At 41.2% G+C, this 20365-nt stretch overlaps 1 protein-coding gene across 1 annotated transcript; it reads left to right on the forward strand.

The window, feature by feature from the left end:
* The first annotated feature begins 279 nt into the window (after positions 1–279).
* On the forward strand, positions 280–9302 carry FGF23 (fibroblast growth factor 23). The gene is made up of 3 exons (XM_012455907.2): positions 280–490; positions 7102–7205; positions 8862–9302. Exons 1-3 carry the CDS (start codon positions 280–282, stop codon positions 9300–9302), a joined length of 756 nt encoding a protein of 251 aa, XP_012311330.1.
* Positions 9303–20365: the final 11063 nt, after the last annotated feature.

The following is a 20365-nucleotide window of genomic DNA, read 5'->3' on the forward strand; positions in this document are numbered from 1 at the left end:
CTGGAACCGACGTGCCTTCCGTGTGCCTCCGGGGTCTTTGCACTTTCTTTCAATGGGCTGATTACAACACAGAGGATGTGGACAGTGGAGTTTTTCCTGTTTGATGTCACACTGCTACCCTTTAAAAGTCTGATGGCAAAAAGGAGGGAATCCAGTCTAGGATCCTCACACCAGCTACTTGCAAGGGAGAAGGAAAAGGCCAGCGAGACCTGGGCCAGGAGAGGCCCGACAGGAGTGTCAGGTTTCAATCTCAGCTCCAGCCACTCAGAGCAGAGCACGATGCTGGGGGCCCGCCTTAGGCTCTGGGTCTGTGCCTTGTGCAGCGTCTGCAGCATGAGCGTCCTCAGAGCCTATCCCAACGCCTCCCCACTGCTCGCCTCCAGCTGGGGTGGTCTGATCCACCTGTACACAGCCACAGCCAGGAACAGCTACCACCTGCAGATCCACAAGAATGGCCATGTGGATGGCGCACCCCATCAGACCATCTACAGTGAGTAGGGCTTCAGGCTGGGAAGAAGGGGGAGCGCCCCTGTTGTCCATCTACAGGGGGCTTGGGGAGGTGGGGGACTAGACTGGAGGGCTAAGCCAACCAACCCTCCTAGCTTTCTGCCCAGGAACCACTTATTGTCTTATTGTGCGTGTGTGTGTGTGTGAGAGAGAGTGTGTGTGTCTGAGTGTGTGTGTGTGTGTGTAAATTTTAGGGGAAGATTCTGTCACTCTCCTAATTAGTATTTGCTGGATTTTCTCTACATGAATAATTTGTTTCAACTAAAACCCTTCCCAGAGTAGGAGCCATGTTCCCTTCGCTCTGTCAAAAGATTCAAAAAATGCACAGAAAGAAAGGCAAGGAGGCTAACAGAAAAAGAAGCCAGGTAGATCAACAGACACTAAGTTTCAGCTCGTGGACTTTGGACTGGGTTAACTAGGGAGATTGTAAAGAAGATTTCTGGGTTCTACCCAGATTGTAGTAGATAAATCTCAGGGCTCTTTCCAACTTTTGGCCTTATAAAAATTCTTGGAAAAATGTATTAAAGACAGACATGTCTTGGTTAGAATGGCCAAGTACACAATCCATCCACTCATTCATTTGTCCATGCATCCAACAGGTTTAATGGGTGCTTCAGATACCCAGATACCCAGTATGAGTTGGTGATTCTTCTCTGAGGAACTGAAAGGTGAAAATCAGTAGCAAGTCAGTCTAGTCAGATGGTTGGCAACATGAGACAACTGGAATGTTTTTAAAGATCGGGTTTGTGTAGAGTTGGATTACAATCCACAATAATCAATCCATTAGCCATGATTCAAATGAGGGCCCCTTTGCGTGCACCTATATAAGGGGTAATGTGGTGGGAGCGGGGATAGATGTTGAAAAAGACTGGATCTTCTATTTTAGGAAACCATGTGAAAACATCTCTAAGGATACAGAAAAATGCAAACTGATTCAATATAGATCAAATTAAAGGAAAGAAAAAGTAATTGCAATCTCTAACCAAAGAAAACATAGGAATTATGTTTTGCCCTTTATTGTTGTAAAAAATTAATTAATTATTTTGCTGTGTGCAAGGCATTTATTCTTCTAAGAACCAAAGGTCCTTAAACCTGGTTGCAAGATATATAACATGAAAAGTTAATAGTTTAAACCTCTTAAGTGCTAAATACATGTTGATAGGAGATAAAAGGAGGGAGAAAATTTGTCTCCAAGTATCAGACAGGTTCCAGAACTCCAGAGGATATAGCAAGACTCAGGAGTCAACATCATGGAAACCAAGTTTGAGTCTCGTGGCAAAAATTTGAATTAAATCTGGATACGCTTGATGCATCCGAAATCCTGCTCATTTTGTTCAGTGGATATTTAGTAGGATCTACAATGTGCCTGGCATTAAACCAAGCTCTGTGACTGAAAAGTAAGACACAACTCTTCCAGTCCTTGCAGTCTGTCATCCTGCCTTGTCACCTAGCTCACTATCAGACTTTTAGGAAATACAATTTTGCACCTCTCATGGAGGGGCTACCCTTCCTCCAATTCAAGACTGTATGTGATTTAAAATGCAGGATAGTAGATTATGGTAAATTATTTTGATTTTCTTAGATGGAAAGGACTGCATCCAACTAGAGAATGTTTATACAACTTGTCTCGAATCCTGGAATCCCATTGCTGAAAGGAACTCCTTAAAGACGTTTCCTCCTAAACAAGAATTAGGGTAGAACAGAACAGGCTGACTATGGTGGGGAATGAGGGTAAAGAGTCAACCTCCTGGGCTGGCAGTTTGGACTGCAGACCTTTTCCTTGAAAGCCCGCCTGGTATCAGCCCCCAAGGGATCACTGAATGCTAATTGGAGTGAATTAAAATGACTGAGAAGCAGCAAAATGAATTGAACTGACTTCAGATTTTTAAAAATAGAAATGTGATTTTGTTTTCTTAGACATAGCACTAGCTAAACATTGCATCTTTAAAGACTTAAACATGAATGTGGGGAGGGGAACTCAAGGTCAGGGTAGTGGGAGGGAGATCTACTTTTCCTAGTTTATATAGATAACTTTCTGTACTGTGCAATCAATTGTCATGTGTATTATGAGGCAGGGACAGCTCAGGAAAAAAATTACACACTACCATTAAAAGTTACCGAAAAGTGACCAGGTGTGGTGGCTCACGCATATAATCTCAGCAGTTTGGGAGGCCAAGGAGGGAGGATCACTTGAGGTCAGGAGTTCAAAACCAGCCTGGCCAACATGGCTAAAGCCCGTCTCTACTAATAATACAAAAATTAGCTGGGCGTGGTGTCATGCCTGTAGTCCCAGCTACTTAGGAGGCTGAGGCAGGAGAATCTCTTGAACCTGGGAGGCAGAGGTTGCAGTGAGCCGAGATCACACCACTGCACTTCAGCTTGGGTGACAGAGAGAGATTCCATCTCAAAAAAAAAAAAAATTACCTAAAATAAAGAGGAAAGATTAATACATGTAGATAAGAAACACAACTAATTAAATGTCTGCTGAAGGATTTGTAATGACCTCATCAGTGACTGTAAAGCAATGTTTTTACACTGATGGAAACCTAAAATGTAAGGTGTATTTTTCCCCTCATAATTATATATTTCTAGTAAAATCTGGTTCATTTTATTATTTTGCTGTAATAAATTGATAAGAATCAAGTGCACACCCCATCTTTGGGTCATTGAACTTGACAAAATGAAATTACTGCATACCAGATGCTTCAAGCACCCCACAAGTGCTGCTAAAATACCTCTAAGATGTCCATATCACCTGTTCCATGAACAAGGCCATCCTCTGACTCCTCTTTATCCTCATTATATGGAAACAGCAAAGGAGAGATGCTTATTGCCCCTGGTTATGTCACTTCCTAGATCCTGATATTTTCACTTCCTCCATCTTCCCCACAGGACCTTTCTTTACTTAAAGCTAAGTTACCGTTGGGCTCCTTAACCCTTCTTCATCCATTTTTCTTTTGAGATGCTCAAAGCACTCCACTACCATCATCTTATTTATCACTTACTGGCCATAAGTTTAGAACAGAGTAGATAATTTTCTACTTGTATAAGCAGAGGTTGAGGCAAAGCAGTAACAGTAAAAATTACTAGCATTTGGCAAGTGCTTTCCAAAGGATAAAAACATTATCTCATTATGTCTTCAAGATGACCAGATGAGGTAAATGTTTCTGCCGTCCTCATTTTACATATGAAGAAACAAGAGTTAAATAAATAACTGGCTGAAGGGTCACACAAGTATAAAAGCTCTAGAGGAAATCTTGACCCCAAACCCCATGCTCTTCCAAGGTCACACACATAGAGACACCTCCGTCATTGAAGGCAAAGTCCATTAAGCCTGCGTAGCTCCAGCAGGGCTGGTGGCTCTAGCAGTCAGTCATTTGTTCCTTCATTCTCCAAAATTCTCCCTTGAATCTGTGCAGACTGCAAAAAGACACCTTTTGAAAGTGCAAAGGAAAGAAACTCTGACTCTCTCACATTTTCTAAGCTTTCACATTGGCTCACATTGTTTGATGCAAGAGTCTGTGTGCCCTCGGTAGCAGCTGCTCACAGTCCCTCAACCCTGCAGGATGCTTTCTAGGGGGGTGGCTCTGGAGACCAGGAACGTGTGTGCCATACGCAGTGCCCACACTGACCCCAAGCATCAGGCCAGCATGCCTGTCAAGACATGGGCCCGGCATAAACGGCAGGTCAGAACAAGCCACGTGATGTCCTCTGTTTGCTCGACACTTTGGAGTCACTTTTGCCACCATTATCCCATTTGATTCTCATCGTCACCCTGTGAGGTACGCAGGACAGCTATTGTTCTATTTCACAGCTGAGGAAACTGAGGCTAGTCGCCCAAGGCTGCAAGGTTAGCAAGTGGCACAGTTGGGGCCAGAATCTAAGTACCCTGGTTCTTGGTGCCTGGCTCAGTGCCTCTTCCCGGAGCCCTCGGCGTCGTGACTCCTTGTCCTCACTGCCTGCAGCATGTATTTTAGCGCTTGACGGTGTCTTCTCAGACTCCCAGTGAGTTCTGCTGGAGGCTTGCTACCAGGTAGCAGGAAGAAGACGTCTCTGACTTGAGTTTCAATCCTTAGTTTCCGTTAAATTAGGACATTGCTGCTGCTACTACTACCAATAATAATAATTAGCACCAACACGGTAACATTTGTTTTGAGAATTTAAAATATGTAAAGTGCTTGGAGTGCAACCACTCAAAGACCACTACTAAATGGATTTTTTTCCCAGTTAGACTGAAAAGTCACCAGAACAGAAACCATTGCTTACATGTTCCTTATGTTTCTCCAACGGTTTACCACAAAACTAGCCATACATTTGAGACACACAGGCAGGCACCACCGCGGAGGAATTGCAGCACCCTTTGCGGCTGGCACACCCCAGTCCACTTTCTGGAAGCTCCCCTCAAGGCTCCCCTCAGCCAGACTTTGAAACCGAGTAGCTTCTCTTTGGTCTTCTTCCTTTCTCAGCTTTCTGGGGATTGTCTCCGCCCTCATCCCTTCAGTTCTGTGTCATTCTAATTTCAGTCCCTATCATGATTTCTACTCAGCTAGTAATTATTGCTGCTTACTTTCTCAAAGGTCCTTGTATTGAGCCTACATGGGGTGGGAGGGAAGGTTTGGGCTTTAAATCACCACACAAGTTTCCATCACTTGCTAGGCACAGACATTGGGCATTTACAGCCTCTCCAAGCTACAGTTGCAGAAGAGGAATTAGAAACCTGAGTGGGATTCTAGCTGCCTCCCTGGGGGCTATGAGGTCAGATGAGTTGCACCTGGAAATTCTGTGATAGGCAACTGGAAGTGGTCCCAAAGACCTAAAGTAATGATTTTTAACAGAAAATGTCAGGTAATTAAACATTTGAGGCAGAAGTCTTGCTGAATTATCACTCATGTTACACTAGTATATAGTCTGATTGTGCCTTGCCACAAAACAGAAAGCACACTTAAAGCCATTATCAATTACTTAAGATGTAGGTAGTGTGAATGGGTTTCAGGACCTTGTCGGAGGCTAGTTTTTGAGACGGTACCCTGAAAGTCCATGAGGGATTGCACCGGGAGGGGTCACCACCAAGTGAGAAGATGACAAAGAACACACCCAAGAGGTGCCCAAGAAGGAAATTCCATCCATCACTGGTATCAATTCTAACATATAACATATATAACACATATCGATATAACATATATAAACAGTCATACCCTCTTCTCCTAAGTAGCTCACTCTAAGGAAAGCACTAACTAGGTAAACTTAGTTAAAGCAAGGTAAATGGAGTACATGCTGTAATAGAGGTGAAGGCATTGTCCTGAGGAGCTGAGAAGAAAGAACAACTGATTTTGAATGGAAAGATGAGGAAAGTCTTCATAGAGATGGTGACGCCTGAGCCTGGTCTTGAAGAATGAGTGACTTCAATAACTAGAGAAGGAAGAGGAGATCAACTCTAATAATGTTCTGTACACATACTGGGTGCTGACTGATGTATTAGACAATTACACAGACATCCAGGTGGAGAATCAGACTCTATGGACAAGCTGGATCCTTGAAAGATATCTCAGCATAGATTTTTTTTTTTTGAGACGGAGTCTTGCTCTGTCGCCCAGGCTGGAGTGCAATGGCACAATCTCGGCTCACTGCAACCTCCACCTCCTAGGTTCAAGCCATCCTCCTGCCTCAGCCTCCTGAGTAGCTGAGATTACAGGCACGTGCCACTACACCCAGCTCTTTTTAGTAGAGACAGGGTTTCAACATGTTAGTCAGGCTGGTCTCAAACTCCTGACCTCATGCTCCGCCCGCCTCAGCCTCCCAATGTGCTGGGATTACAGGTGTGAGCCACTGCACCTGGCCCATCTCAGCATAGATTTAAAAATCACAGGCCAGGCGCGGTGGCTTACGCCTGTAATCCCAGCACTTTGGGAGGCCGAGGCGGGTGGATCACGAGGTCATGAGATCAAGACCATCCTGGTCAACATGGTGAAACCCTGCCTCTACTAAAAAAAAATACAAAAAATTAGCTGGGCATGGTGGCACGTGCCTGTAATCCCAGCTACTCAGGAGGCTGAGGCAGGAGAATTGCCTGAACCCAGGAGGCAGAGGTTGCAGTGAGCCGAGATCACACCATTGCACTCCAGCCTGGATAACAAGAGCGAAACTCCGTCTCAAAAAAAAAAAAAGAAAAGAAATTAAAAAATTAAAAAAGAAAGAAAGAAAAAAAAATCACAAAGTAGAAGGCATGAAACAATGTGACTATCACCACAAACATTCAAAGGTATTAGCAAGGCAAAGGAGAAAATAAAGACAGACCAGGTAGAGAGAGAGAAACATGTGTTCAGCCCTTGTAGACGAATGTCAGGAGTTCAGAGAGCCCCATACAGGCAACAAGATGAAGTAGGAGGTGAATGACTATGTGTGTGCTGGGGTTAAGAGAGGATATCAGAAGGAAGGCTGAATATGTAGAAATGAGGCTGAATTTAAGGGTGTTGAAGTCATTACCACCCTTAAAATCAATCCAGGGAGGTTTCATGAAGGTGGGTTTTCAGGAGGTGCTTGAAGGTGGGAATTGGATGTGCAATGAATCTTTGTCCCACATGGTTTTCTCCATAGGTGCCCTGATGATCAGATCAGAGGATGCTGGCTTTGTGGTGATTACAGGTGTGATGAGCAGAAGATACCTCTGCATGGATTTCAGAGGCAACATTTTTGGATCAGTGAGTTTCTTTTTGTGTTGGTTGCCATTTGCAAAGAATTATCTAATTTTTTGACAGGACATAGACTTTTCTAGCTTAACAATTCCATTTGCAGTGTACCCTGGTGACCCGTTTCCCCTGAGTACTCCATGCAGTCTAAGTATTGAATGCTCAGGTTTAATAGCTGGGGTTTGAACTTAGGCAGCCAGGCTCTAGATCCCAGGCTCTCAGCTCCGAGTCTGCACTGCCCATTCATACCCATTTTTGGATCTAGCACAGGCCCTGGTATGCAGTCACAGGTCCTCAAGTCATGTCAATTCGCATTGTAAAGTACATTAGAAAGAGTGAAAAGCCATTGGTGTCCTCTTGATTCTGGGACTAGCTGTGACTTTAGGTAAATCTCCTCACTTCTCCAAACTTGAGCATTTTCACTTGGAAAAAGTGAAGTGGAATAGACCACATCACCTGTGGAGCTCCCTCCAGTTGAAGATTTTTAATTAATGACCCCTGCCCCAATTGTGATAGCTATTCACTTGGATTGGTGAGCAAAGGATTTCCCAAACTAAAGGCTGCTGGCCTCTTTCTGAGGATTTTGAGATACTAAAATAGTAGGACTGCTTATCTCAGGAGTCTCTTACTACCACGCATACCCACTAGAAACTCCGCAGGAACAGAGACTTTGTGTTTTGCTTTCTGCTGCATTCCAGCCCCTACAATAGTGTCTGGCTAGAGTAAGGTAAAAAAAAAAAAAAATCTGTTGAACAACTATTGAAATACAGATAACTAACTAAACATCTGTTGAACCCGTCTAGGCATGTAGATAGCCCTGGTCTGTAAACTACTTACTGTGTGGAGTTTGGGGATTATGAGAAATAACATGCAAAGGCCTTCGTGGGGGCACTCAGTAAAACCCAGTGCTAGTGGTAGGGGACTCAAACTCAGCTCCTCTGTCGGCAAAGTTCATGTCTCCAATCCCTATACCATATCATCTCTCTGACGTCAATGCCCTCATTCATGTCTGACCCTATAAACTCCATCCTGTCTCCTTTCTCCAGGAAGTAGACAAAGCCAAGACAACTTTAGGCAGCAGAGGCTTGGAAAAGGTAGAGGGCGGGAAGGACGAGGTGGTGACTACTCCAGGAAAACCACAGGCCAGGCCAGCCCGGGCCTCCAGGCAGTGAGCGCAGACCGAGCCGTCCTGCTTCAGCATAGTCAAAACCACCTTACCGGCTGGGCGCGGTGGCTCACGCCTGTAATCCCAGCACTTTGGGAGGCCGAGGCGGGTGGATCAAGAGGTCATGAGATCGAGACCATCCTGGTCAACATGGTGAAACTCCGTCTCTACTAAAAATACAAAAAATTAGCTGGGCGCGGTGGCGCGTGCCTGTAATCCCAGCTACTCAGGAGGCTGAGGCAGGAGAATTGCCTGAACCCAGGAGGCGGAGGTTGCGGTGAGCCGAGATCGCGCTATTGCACTCTAGCCTGGGTAACAAGAGCGAAACTCCGTCTCAAAAAAAACCACCTTACCCTAGCAGGGAACAATGGGGCGAAGGCCCAGCGCCCTAGGCACTGCAGGGCTTCAGGCTGGCGGGCATCAGCATGCGGCCCCAGAAGGAGCTAGGGATGGGTGGGGCCTCGGCTGGCCCGCCTTCACGAGGTTCACTCTTGCCCTTCCAGTACTATTTCAACCCGGAGAACTGCAGGTTCCGACCCCAGAGGCTGGAAAACGGCTACGACGTCTACCAGTCTCCTCAGCATCACTTCCTGGTCAGTCTGGGCCGGGCGAAGAGGGCCTTCGTGCCAGGCATGAACCCACCCCCGTACTCCCAGTTCCTGTCCCGGAGCAACGAGATCCCCCTCATTCACTTCAACACCCCCAAACCGCGGCGGCACACCCGGAGCGCAGAGGACAACTCGGAGCTAGATCCCCTGAACGTGCTGAAGCCCCGGGTCCGGATGACCCCAGCCCCGGCCTCCTGCTCGCAGGAGCTCCTGAGCGCCGAGGACAACAGCCCGGTGGGCAGCGACCCGTTAGGGATGGTCCGGGGCGGTCGGGTGAACAACCACGCTGAGGGAACAGGCCCAGAAGGCTGCAGCCCCTTCCCCAAGTTCATCTAGGGCCGCTGGAAGGGCACCCTCTTTAACCCATCCTTCAGCAAACGCAGCTCTTCCCAAGAACCAGCTCCCTTGACGTTTCGAGGCTGGGAAAGGTGTCGGGGGTAATGTATGGAATTCGCTGCTTCTCTGGGACCCCTTCCCCAGGAGGTCCTATGAGAATCGACCTTTGAGGCTCAAGTCATGGGGTTTCACCGCCTTCCTCACTCCACATAGAGCACCTTTCTGAATAGGAAACCCCAACAGGTAAACTAGAAATTTAGAAATTTCCCCTTCCTAAAGGTAGAGAGAAAGGGTCTCTCCCCAACATACTTCTCTTCCTTGGGCCTCTCTTCTTTATCATCTTTAAGTATTAAAAAAAAAAAAAGCAGTGAGTTACTGAGCTCACAACTTTGAAGGCGTAGGGAAGAGGAGATCCGGAGAGCCCAGAAGCTTCCCCACTGCCCTGTGTGTTTTTTATGTTATGTGCCCCGATCCCGCTGGCATTTGAGTGTGCAGACCTTGACATTGACAGCTGAATGGGGCAAGTTGATGAAGACACTACTTCCAAGCCTGCATTCCTCCTTGAACATCTCTGGAGAAGAGCTGTCCAAACACCAGTGGTAGGCTGGTGAAAACTTGACAACCAGACTTGATGCTTGCTGAACTGAGGCAGGAATCATAATAGAAAACTCAGCCTCCCTGCAGGGTGGGCACCCAGTGTGTCGCTGTCTCCCTCTCTGCAGCCACAGCCAGAGGGCCCAGAATGGCCCCACTCTGTTCCCAAGTGGCTCATGATACAGCCTCACCTCTTAGCCCCATCTCCGGTTTTTGAAAATTTGGTCTTAGAAATCGCTTTTGTATTGGCTCATGAAAATCTACCCTGCTAGATTCCATATTTTCAAAATGGAAATAAATCCCAACTCTCCTAAGAGGCATTTAATTAAGGCTCTACTTCCAGGTTGAGTAGTAATCCATTCTGAGCAAACAATAACAATGTGACTGAGAAGGGGGCCTTGAGACACTGGGACTGCTCTGGGTTAGGTTTTCTGTGGACTGAAAAATCGTCTCTTTTTCTCTAAGTGAAGTGGCATCAAGGACTCAAGGAGAAAGAAATCCAATAACCAGGGGGCATGTTACAGAAGTTACCAAAAGGCAACCACATGGTCGGGCTCATGGCTGTGGTCTCTAGGTCTCTGCAGCAGCAGTGGCTCTTGGGACAGTTAAAACACTCCTAGGCTGACACATCTGGATCTCAATCCCCTTGGAAATTCTTGGTGCCTTAAACGAAGAACAGCTTTCAGTCCCAGGAGCCCCAGTGCTATCTGGAGGAAAAAAGCTTCATAAAGCAAGCAGTACAGGAGCAGAGGAGCAGCAGGCAGTTGGGCCTGACGGTCAGCTCTCATCCCAGCCTTTCCCCATTACTGCGGTTCTTCCTGCAAGGGGCTCCATTTTCCTACCTCTCTTTCAATGACCACCTGAAGGACAGAATATTAACAAGCAAAGTCCATTCAGCAACAGCTTCTTCCCACTTTTTTTTTTCCTCACTGCCATCATGTACTAACCTTATGCTTTCATCTATTCTTTTATCAGAGAAACATTGGACGACTGTTTTTACCTGATGGTTTTAAGCTGAACTTGAAGGATTGGTTACTATCCTGAAACAGTAAAACTATGTATAATAGTATATAGCCATGCATGGCAAACAGTTTAATGTTTTTCTTTTCATTTCCTGTTGGAAATATTATCCTGTATAATTAGCTATTGGAGGCTCCCCAGTGAAAAATCTCAAAAGGATTTTGGTGGAAAGCTGGTTGTAATCTCACAAACTCAACACTACCATCAGAGTTTTTCTTCTTGGCAGAGCCAAAGTAGCTCCTACAATTTCTAATATCCCTCGTCATGTGGCAATATTTATTTATTTATTTGGAAGATTTTGCCTATCCTTCTATATTTATAGATATTTATAAAAATGTAACCCCTTTTTCCTTTCTTCTGTTTAAAAGAAAAATAAAATTTATCTCAGCTTCTGTTAGCTTACCCTTTTGTAGTACTATATAAAAGGAAGTTGGAATATAAGAATAAAAAGGATTATGGGAGGGGAACGTTGGGAAAATCCAGAAATGGCAAAATTGAAAACAGATTTTAGAATTTTAAATTTTTCAAAGATTTCTTCCATTCATTAGCAGACTCAACGATTTTAATTGATCTAGACGGAATTATTGATGTTTTATCAATATTGGATTTCTGATCATTCTAACCCTAAAGTGTTTTTTGTTTTTGTTTTTTGAGACAGAGTCTTGCTCTGTCACCCAGGCTAGTGTGCAGTGGCGTGATCTCAGCTCACTGAAACCTCTGCCTCTGAGGTTCAAGTGACTCTTCCTGCCTCAGCCTCCTGAGTAGCTGGGATTACGGGTGCCTGCCACCACACCGGCTAATTTTTGTACTTTTAGTAGAGACAGGGTTTCACCATCTTGGCCAGGCTGGTCTCGAACTCCTGACATCATGATCCACCCATCTTGGCCTCCCAAAGTGATGAGATTACAGGTGTAAGCCACCACGCCCACTCATGTTTTCTTTAAAGAGGGAATTTTTTATTTGAAAAATACACACCAACACAACCACATCAGTATCTCAGTAAACCACATGCTATGCACTTAACACAGTGTTACTGCCCTATGAGATTTGATAGCAGGACACCAAGATAATGGATGTACATTCTGAGGTTGGTGTTCACAGAATTCCTTCTTTCAGAGGGAACCATGAAATGGAAGATGTTACATATATACATGAGTATTCACTACAGGTCTTTGGCCAAAGACTGGGTAGCACATGCACAGGGTAAGATTCATTGAGTCCTATAAAGATCACCTGCTACAGCAGCAGGAGATGAATGGCGAGTGAGACCAGAAGCTATGCAATGCTGAAACATGTTAGAAATCCAGCCAACCCTGGGTGAAGAGACCTTACTGAGTGCATTAGCACTCAAAAGGCTGTTCTTATAAGACTAAGCCCAGAGGCAGGGGGTATATCCGAAAACTAAATTCAAAACTGAAATAGACTTGCTCTAAAGAGAATTATACCAATCCTGACAAAACTACAGGGATCTGCCGATAATTTAACTGACTGCCAGAATAGAACTTAACACCTTTTAAAGGAAGATGACATGATTCAGTCGTAATACATGGTATCCTATACAATCAGTAACAGTAAAATAAAATAATGAGACATGAGAATAAATAGGAAAAAACGTGTGCACAGTCAAGAGAAAATGCAGTCACTAGAAACTAGTAAGATGATCTAAAGATAAAGAAAGCTAATATAAATTATCTGAATAACAGAGAAGAAATAAGTTTTTAAAAAATGAGTAGAATCTCAATGATCTGTGAGACCTTATTAAGCTGTCTAACACAAGAGTAAGTTGAATCCCAGAAGAAAAGGAACATAAAGAATTGGAGAGTAAAAAATATTTGAAGACATAGTGGCTGAAAATTTCTCAAAATTGGTTAAAAATAAGTGTACTAACATAAGAAGCTCAGAAAACTCCAAGCAAGACAAATACAAAGATCATAGTTAGGTATACTGCAGTCAAACTGTTAAAAATCAAAAATAAAGAGAAAATCTGAAAGCTGCTGTAGAGAAATGACACTCTACATATAGAGGAACAGCTATAATAGTAGGGGATTTCTCATCATAACAATGGAAACCAGGAGACAATGGAATGACACACTGAAAAAGCTGAAAGAAAATAAAAAGCTACTTTCCTAGAATTACATGTACAGCAAAAATATCCTTCAAAATTAAGGTGGAATAAAAATGGAGAGATTATTGCCATGCTGAAAAGGAGTTACACCAGATGGACATTTAGAATTACAGGAAGAAAACCATCATTAAATGTGTGAATACATTTAAACTATATATATTGTATACCTTCTTCCCTGATTTCACTAACCAGACTGCCTAAGGCAAAAATTCTAACACCGTATGCAGGTTTTGTAACATATACAGATGTAATACATAGGCAAAACTCCCACATAAAATGGGAGGGGTAAATTAAACAGTATGGTTACAAGATTATAACATTGTATGTAAAAATCATACAATATTAACTCTAGACTGTGATCAATTAAGGATGCATATTGTAATCCCTAAGGAGACCACTAAAATAATCACAATAATAAGTCAGGAGTGGTGATATGCACCTGCAGGCCTAGCTACTCAGGAGGCTGAGGCTAAAGAATCACTTGAGCCTGGGAAGTGGAGGTTACAGTGAGCTATGATGGTGCCACTGCACATCAACTTAGGTGACAGAGTCAGACATTGTTTCTAAAAACAAAAAATTTAATAATAATAATAATTCAAAGAGGTGTAGGTAAAAAGCCAATAGAGATATTAAAATAGGATACTTAAAAAATTCAATTATTCCAAAAGAAAGAAAAAGAGGAGCAGTAGAACAAAAATCAAATGTGACAAACAGAAAAATGATAGACTAAACCAATTTATATCAATAATTACATTAAATATAAATGAGCCAAACACTATAACTAAAGGCAGGAATAACCAAATCGGATTAAAAATACACCCAACTATATGTTTTGTACAAAACATACACTTGAAGAAAAGCATGGAAAAATACACAGTAAAAACATTCAATACAAAAAATACGAACTTACTATATTAATTTCATAGAGAATAGGCTTCAAGTTAAGGAATACTGCCATCGATAGAGGAACAATTTGTAATGATAATAAAAGGGCTAATTCATCATGAAGACATAAAAATCATAACGGTTCATGTCCCTAAAAACAAAGCAATAAAATACATGAAGAAAACTAACAAAACTGAAAAAATAGACAAGTCCAAATCTTAGTTAGAAATGTAAACACCCCTCTCTCAATAACTGATTAAGCAAATTCACAAAAGATTAGTAAGGATATAGATATCTGAACATTATTAACTAACTTCATTTAGTTGACATGTTTAGACCACTAAATCCAACAAGTACAGAATACATTCTTTCTGAGTACAAATTAAACATCCATCAAAATAGATCATATGCTTGGCTAAGAAGTCTCAATTAACTAAAAATTTCAAAATCTTACAGAATATTCTCTCCTGTCATTTAATTGGAAATCACCAAGTTATTTTAAAAAGTCCCCAAATATTTTGAATCAAATAGCACATTTATAAATAAAACAGGAATCAAAGAGCAAATCAAAAATAAATGTAGAAAGTACATCTAATTAAATGACAATAAAAATATAACAGCAAAATTTGTGGTACACAGCTAAAGCAGTGCTTAGAAAAACTCTATATTTTAAAAGCTTGTATACAAAAAGAGGGAAGGTTAAAATCAATCTAAGATTATTCAATAAGACTCTAGGAGGACATAAAAGGCAAATTAGGTCCAAAATAAGTAGACAGAGGAAATAAGAACAGAAATCAATGAATTAGAAAAGAGACAACAGAAAGATTGGTTTCAAGAAAACAATTAATAGAACTGAAAAATTATTTTCCAAGAATACTAAGGAAAAGAGAAAATACAAAATACGAATATGAAAAATGACAGAGGGGGCCGGGTGCAGGGACTCACGCCTGTAAATCCCAGAACTTTGGGAGGCTGAGGCAGGTGGATCAGCCACGAATTCGAGATCAACCTGGTCTCCACTAAACCCTGTCTCCCCTAAAAATACAAAAATTAGCCGGGAGTGGTGGCAGGCACCTGTGGTCCCAGATGCTTGGGAGGCTGAGACAGGTGAATCACTTGAACCAGAAAGGCAGAGAGGTACAGTGCGCTGAGATCGTGCCACTGCACTCCAGCCTGGGCAACAGAGTGAGACTACATCTCAAAAATAAATAAATAAATAAATAATTTTTAAATTCAAACAGAAAAATAACAGAAGGGCTATCACGAAAGAAATTTAAAAGACAATAAGTGAACATTAAAAATAACTTTGTGCCAATAACTTTGACGACTTCAATGAAAGAGATAAATTACTTGAAAAACCTAAACTTATAAAACCTGGCACAAGATGACACAGAAAATCTGAATACCTTCTATTTTAGAAGTTAAATAATTATCAAAAAATTCCCATGAAGAAAACTCCAGATTCACATCGTTTCACTAGCAAATTCTACTAAACATTTCAACCATTCCTACCCAAACTCTTCCAGAGCAGTATCCCCTGTTAACTTGTTTTACAATGACAAAATAACTTTGACTTCAAAATGTGGCAAAGAAAAAAAATACCCAACCAACTACAAATACACAATCTTTGTGAACATAGATACAAAAATCTTTGACAAAATATAGCAAACCAAATCTGACAATATATAAAATGTTTAATAATACAAGTTGAGTTTATTCCAGGTAGTATGAAAGACTGATTTTACATTTTTAAATGAATGTAATCCAAGATATTAACAAAATAAAGAAGAAAAATAGTATCAGTTCAATACACACAGGAAAAATTAGACAACGTTTAATATCCATTTACGACAAAAACGCTCAGCAAACTAGGAATGTAAGAGAACTTCCTCCACCTGATAAAATGCATCTATGAAAAACCTACAGCTACCATCACATCTTAAGACAGCTTCACAACCTGATCTGAAACTAAGAATAAGCAAAAATGCATTCTTTCATTATGGATTGAGTATCCCTTTTCTGAAATGCTTGGGACCAAAAGTGTTTTGAATTTTTTAATGAGATATTCTTGGGGATACAATCCAAGTCTAAACATGAAATTATATAGCCTGAAAGTAATTTTGTATAATATTCTGAATAATTTTGTTCATGAAACAAAGTTTGTATACATTAAGCCATCAGAAAGCAAAGGTATCACTATCTCATGTCAGTATTCAAAAAGTTTTGAATTTTGGAGCATTTTGGATTTCAAACTTTTGATTTAGGGATGCTCAACCTGTACTTTTATTTAATTCTGCTGGAGGTCTTAGGAAGTATAATAAGGCAAGAAACAAATGACATACAAATATAAAAATGTGTCTACTTTGAGATGATATGATTGTCTATGTAGAAAGCCCTAGGGAATCCACAAAGCAATTACTAGAACTAAAGCTAAAAATAGTATGTAAATTTAGCTACACACACACACACAATTATATACCAGCAGCAAACACTGGAAAGTAAAATTTTAAATTAAAATGTAAAAATTCAATTTATAACAGTCATAAACATAAAATAAGAACAAACAAAAACATAAAATAATTTGGGACAAATTTAATATAATCCATAAATATTACAAAACACCGATGAGAAAAACAAGTATATGGAGAGATATACTATACTGATTTGGAGGACTCAATATTGTTAAAATGTCAATTATTCCACAAGTACAGTCTCAGCAGGCTTTTTAAAATAGAAATAGACAAGCCAACTTAAAAATGTTTATGGAACAAGGTGATCTAGCTATACTACATGTGTATAAAACAGCCTCACTGGGGTGGCAGAGAAGGTGCTGACTGACCTACGAAAATGTGGAAATGAGTGAAGTCTGCGAGACTAAAGGCAAAGGGAACTGCACATAAGCAGTACACTGATGAATACAGATGGTCACATATAGAAATATTTATAGCTATGTATACATACATGGATTAGTATACACACATATATTTCCTTGTCCTGTCAGCTGAGAGGACCTAAAGAAACAGTACCTCAATAGTGACGAGCATATCTAGCTCCCAGATCTTGGTTTTTGATGCCATTCTCTAATAAAAGGAACCACAATGCCTTGAAGAAATGGCTGGTTCTAGGAACGGGACATGAAATATGCAAGAGGAGCCTGGAGTGTCTAGTACTGAGAGAAAGTGCAACTGTGTTTAAACAACAGTAACAACAATAAAAACAGCCAAGCTGATGGGGCTATTTCAAAGGAACACAAGAGGCAACTGAAAGAGCTCCCAATGGCTAAAGCTGGAGCAATTTGAGAAACAACAACATAAAAAGTAGCATGGGATTATAACCCAAAATACGAAATAACTATTCACAAGTCCAAAATGATATAAATAAATGATTGAGTAAATAAATAAATAAATAAGGTAGTAAGAAAAAAAAACTTCAATGAAGAATTCCAAATAACTTGTAGATACTCCATCCTCAAAAAGAAGGATCATAAATCCCTACTCCCTGTGTGCACAGTGACTTCCTGACTTTCTTCCAGAAGTATGGTATGAAAAGACAGAAGAAAAAGAATAGCTTTACAATGGAGAAACCTGACAAACTCTACTTTAGCCAAGTGGTCAGAGTCAACATCAACAATCAACTGAAACAAGTCATATTTATAGCATCTGCCCTTGATACAATGTAATGAAAATGTAGCTTTACTTTGCAATAACCTCAGTCTTGGCCAGGAGGCACAATGGCCAAGGCGCAATGGCTCAGGCCAGGTGCAGTGGATCATACCTGTAATTCCAGCACTTTGGGAGGCCGAGGCAGGTGGATCACGAGATCAGGAGTTCAAGACCAGCCTGACCAATGTGGTGAAACTCTATCTCTACTAAGAATACAAAAATCAGCTGGTCATGGTGGCACATGCCTGTAAATCCAGCTACTCAGGAGGCTGAGGCAGGAGAATCGCTTGAACCTCGGAGGTGGAGATTGCAGTGAGCCAAAATTGTGCCACTGCCCTCCAGCCTGGGCGACAGAGCGAGACTGTCTCAAAAAACAAAACAACAACAACAACAAAAAATCCCAGTCTAATCATGAGAAAAATAGCAGACAAATTCCAACAGAGAGGCATCCTACAAAATACCTGACCAGCACTTCCCAAACTGCCATGGTCATTAAACAACAAAGCAAGTCTGAGAAACTGCTACAGCCAAGAGGAGTCTAAGCACAGAAAGACAAACACTGCATAATCTTGCTCATATGTGGGAGCTAACAAAGTTGATCCAATAGAAGGAAAGAGTAAAATAGTGGTTACCATGGACTGGAAAGAGGAGGAAAAGGGAGATGTGGAGAGGCTGATGGGCCCAAAATCATAGTTAGATAGAAGGAATAAGTTCTAGTGTTTTGTCTTTGTTTTTTGAGACAGTCTCACTCTGTCGCCCAGGCTGGAGTGCAGTGGTGTGATCTCAGCTCACTGCAACCTCTGCCCCCCTGGGTTCAAGCGAGTCTCCTCTTTCAGCCTCCTGAGTAGCTGAGACTACAGGCGCACACCACCACGCCCAGCTAATTTTTTGTATTTTTAGTAGAGTCAGAGTTTCACCATGTTGGTCAGGCTGGTCTCAAAGTCCTGACCTTGTGGTCCACCCACCTTGGCCTCCCAAAGTGCCGGGATTATAGGTGTGAGCCACCACGCCCAGCCAAGTTCTAGTGTTCTATCACACCGTATGGTGACTATGGTTAGCAATAATTAATTGTACATTTTCAAATAGCTAGAAAAGAGAATTTTGAATATTCCCAACACAAAGAAATGAGCAACGTTTGAGGTGATTTATATGCCAATTACCCTAATTTCATCATTATATATTGTATATAGTTAATAAAATATCACTCTATACCCCACAAATATGTAAATTATGTGTCCATTTTTTTTTTTTTTTTTGCACTCTGTCGCCAGGCTGGAGTGCAGCAGCACAATCTTGGCTCACTGCAATCTCTGTCTCCTGGGTTCAAGTGATTCTCCTGCCTCAGCCTACCAGGTAGCTGGGACTACAGGCATGTGCCACCACACCCTGGTAATTTTTGTATTTTTAGTAGAGACGGGGTTTTACCATGTTGGCCAGGATGGTCTTGATCTCTTGACCTCGTGATCCACCCACCTTGGTCTCCCAAAGTGCTGGGATTACAGGTGTGAGCCATGGTGCCCGGCCAATTATGTGTCAATTTTTTTAAAAAGCAAGGGTAGTTGCACAATATGAATGTACTTAATGCCATGGAACTCTCTACTAAAAACAGTTGATTTGGTAAATTTTGTTATGTATATTTTCCACATTGAAAAAGCAAGGGTAATGAAATGTTTATGTACACACACACACACACACACACACACACACACACACACACACACAAAGTAGCCTAAGAAGACATGACAGCTAAATGTAATGTGGTATCCTGGATGGGATTCTGGAATAGAAACATGCCACTAGGTAAAAACTAAGGAAATCTAAATAAACTATGGACTTTGGTTAATAATGTAACAATATCAGTTCGTTAACATGTTAATAACAGAGGACACTGGATGCAGGTGTATGGGAATTCTGCATATTGTCTCAATTTTTCTATAAATAGAAAAAAAAACTGTTCTAAAAAAGTCTATTTTTAAAAACTTATGTGGAAATACAAAGGACCTACAATGGGCCAAAACAACAATGATCCTGAAAAAGAACAAGCACACAGGTGACTTATACACTTAATTTCAAGACTTCTATAAATGTAGAATAATCAGGACACTGTGTTATTTGCATACAGATAGACAAAAAGACAAATGGAATAAAATAAGGAGCCAAGCAATGCACTAACACTTACATAATAAATTGAATTATGACAAAATAACCAAATAAATTCAGGGGGAAAGTCTTTTCAACAAATCCTGATAGAACAATTTGATATCCAGGTAAATAACCATAAGCCTCAACCTGCTACCTCATTCCACACACAAAAATTCCAGCTGGATCAAGACCTAAATATAACTTATAAATTACAAATCTTCTAGAAGAAAACAGAAAGTCTCCATGACCAGGGGATAGACAACAATGTCTTAGACAAAGAAAACAATAATCATAAAACAAATGCCATGGCAAATTCGTCTTATGAAAATCAACAACTTGAAAAACTGATAATGGTAGAATAAAATTATATTTTACCATATATAAACTGGAATAAAATTACATATAATACATGCAAATACACACACACACACACACACACACACAGAGCTGACAAAGAACTTGTATACCCAAAACATAAAGAACTCCTAGAACTCAAAAATAAAAAGATGACACAATTTTTTTTTATGGATAAGATTTTAATACACATTTCACAAAGAAAGCTGAATGATCAGTAAGTACTGTACATTAAAAAGTGTTCCATATCATCTGTTAAAAGTTAAAATTGCAATGATATA

The sequence above is a fragment of the Aotus nancymaae genome, unplaced genomic scaffold (genome assembly GCF_030222135.1).
Source record: "Aotus nancymaae isolate 86718 unplaced genomic scaffold, 86718_ANA_hifiasm-v0.15.2.pri h1tg000016l, whole genome shotgun sequence".
NCBI classification, from domain to species: Eukaryota; Metazoa; Chordata; class Mammalia; order Primates; family Aotidae; genus Aotus; species Aotus nancymaae.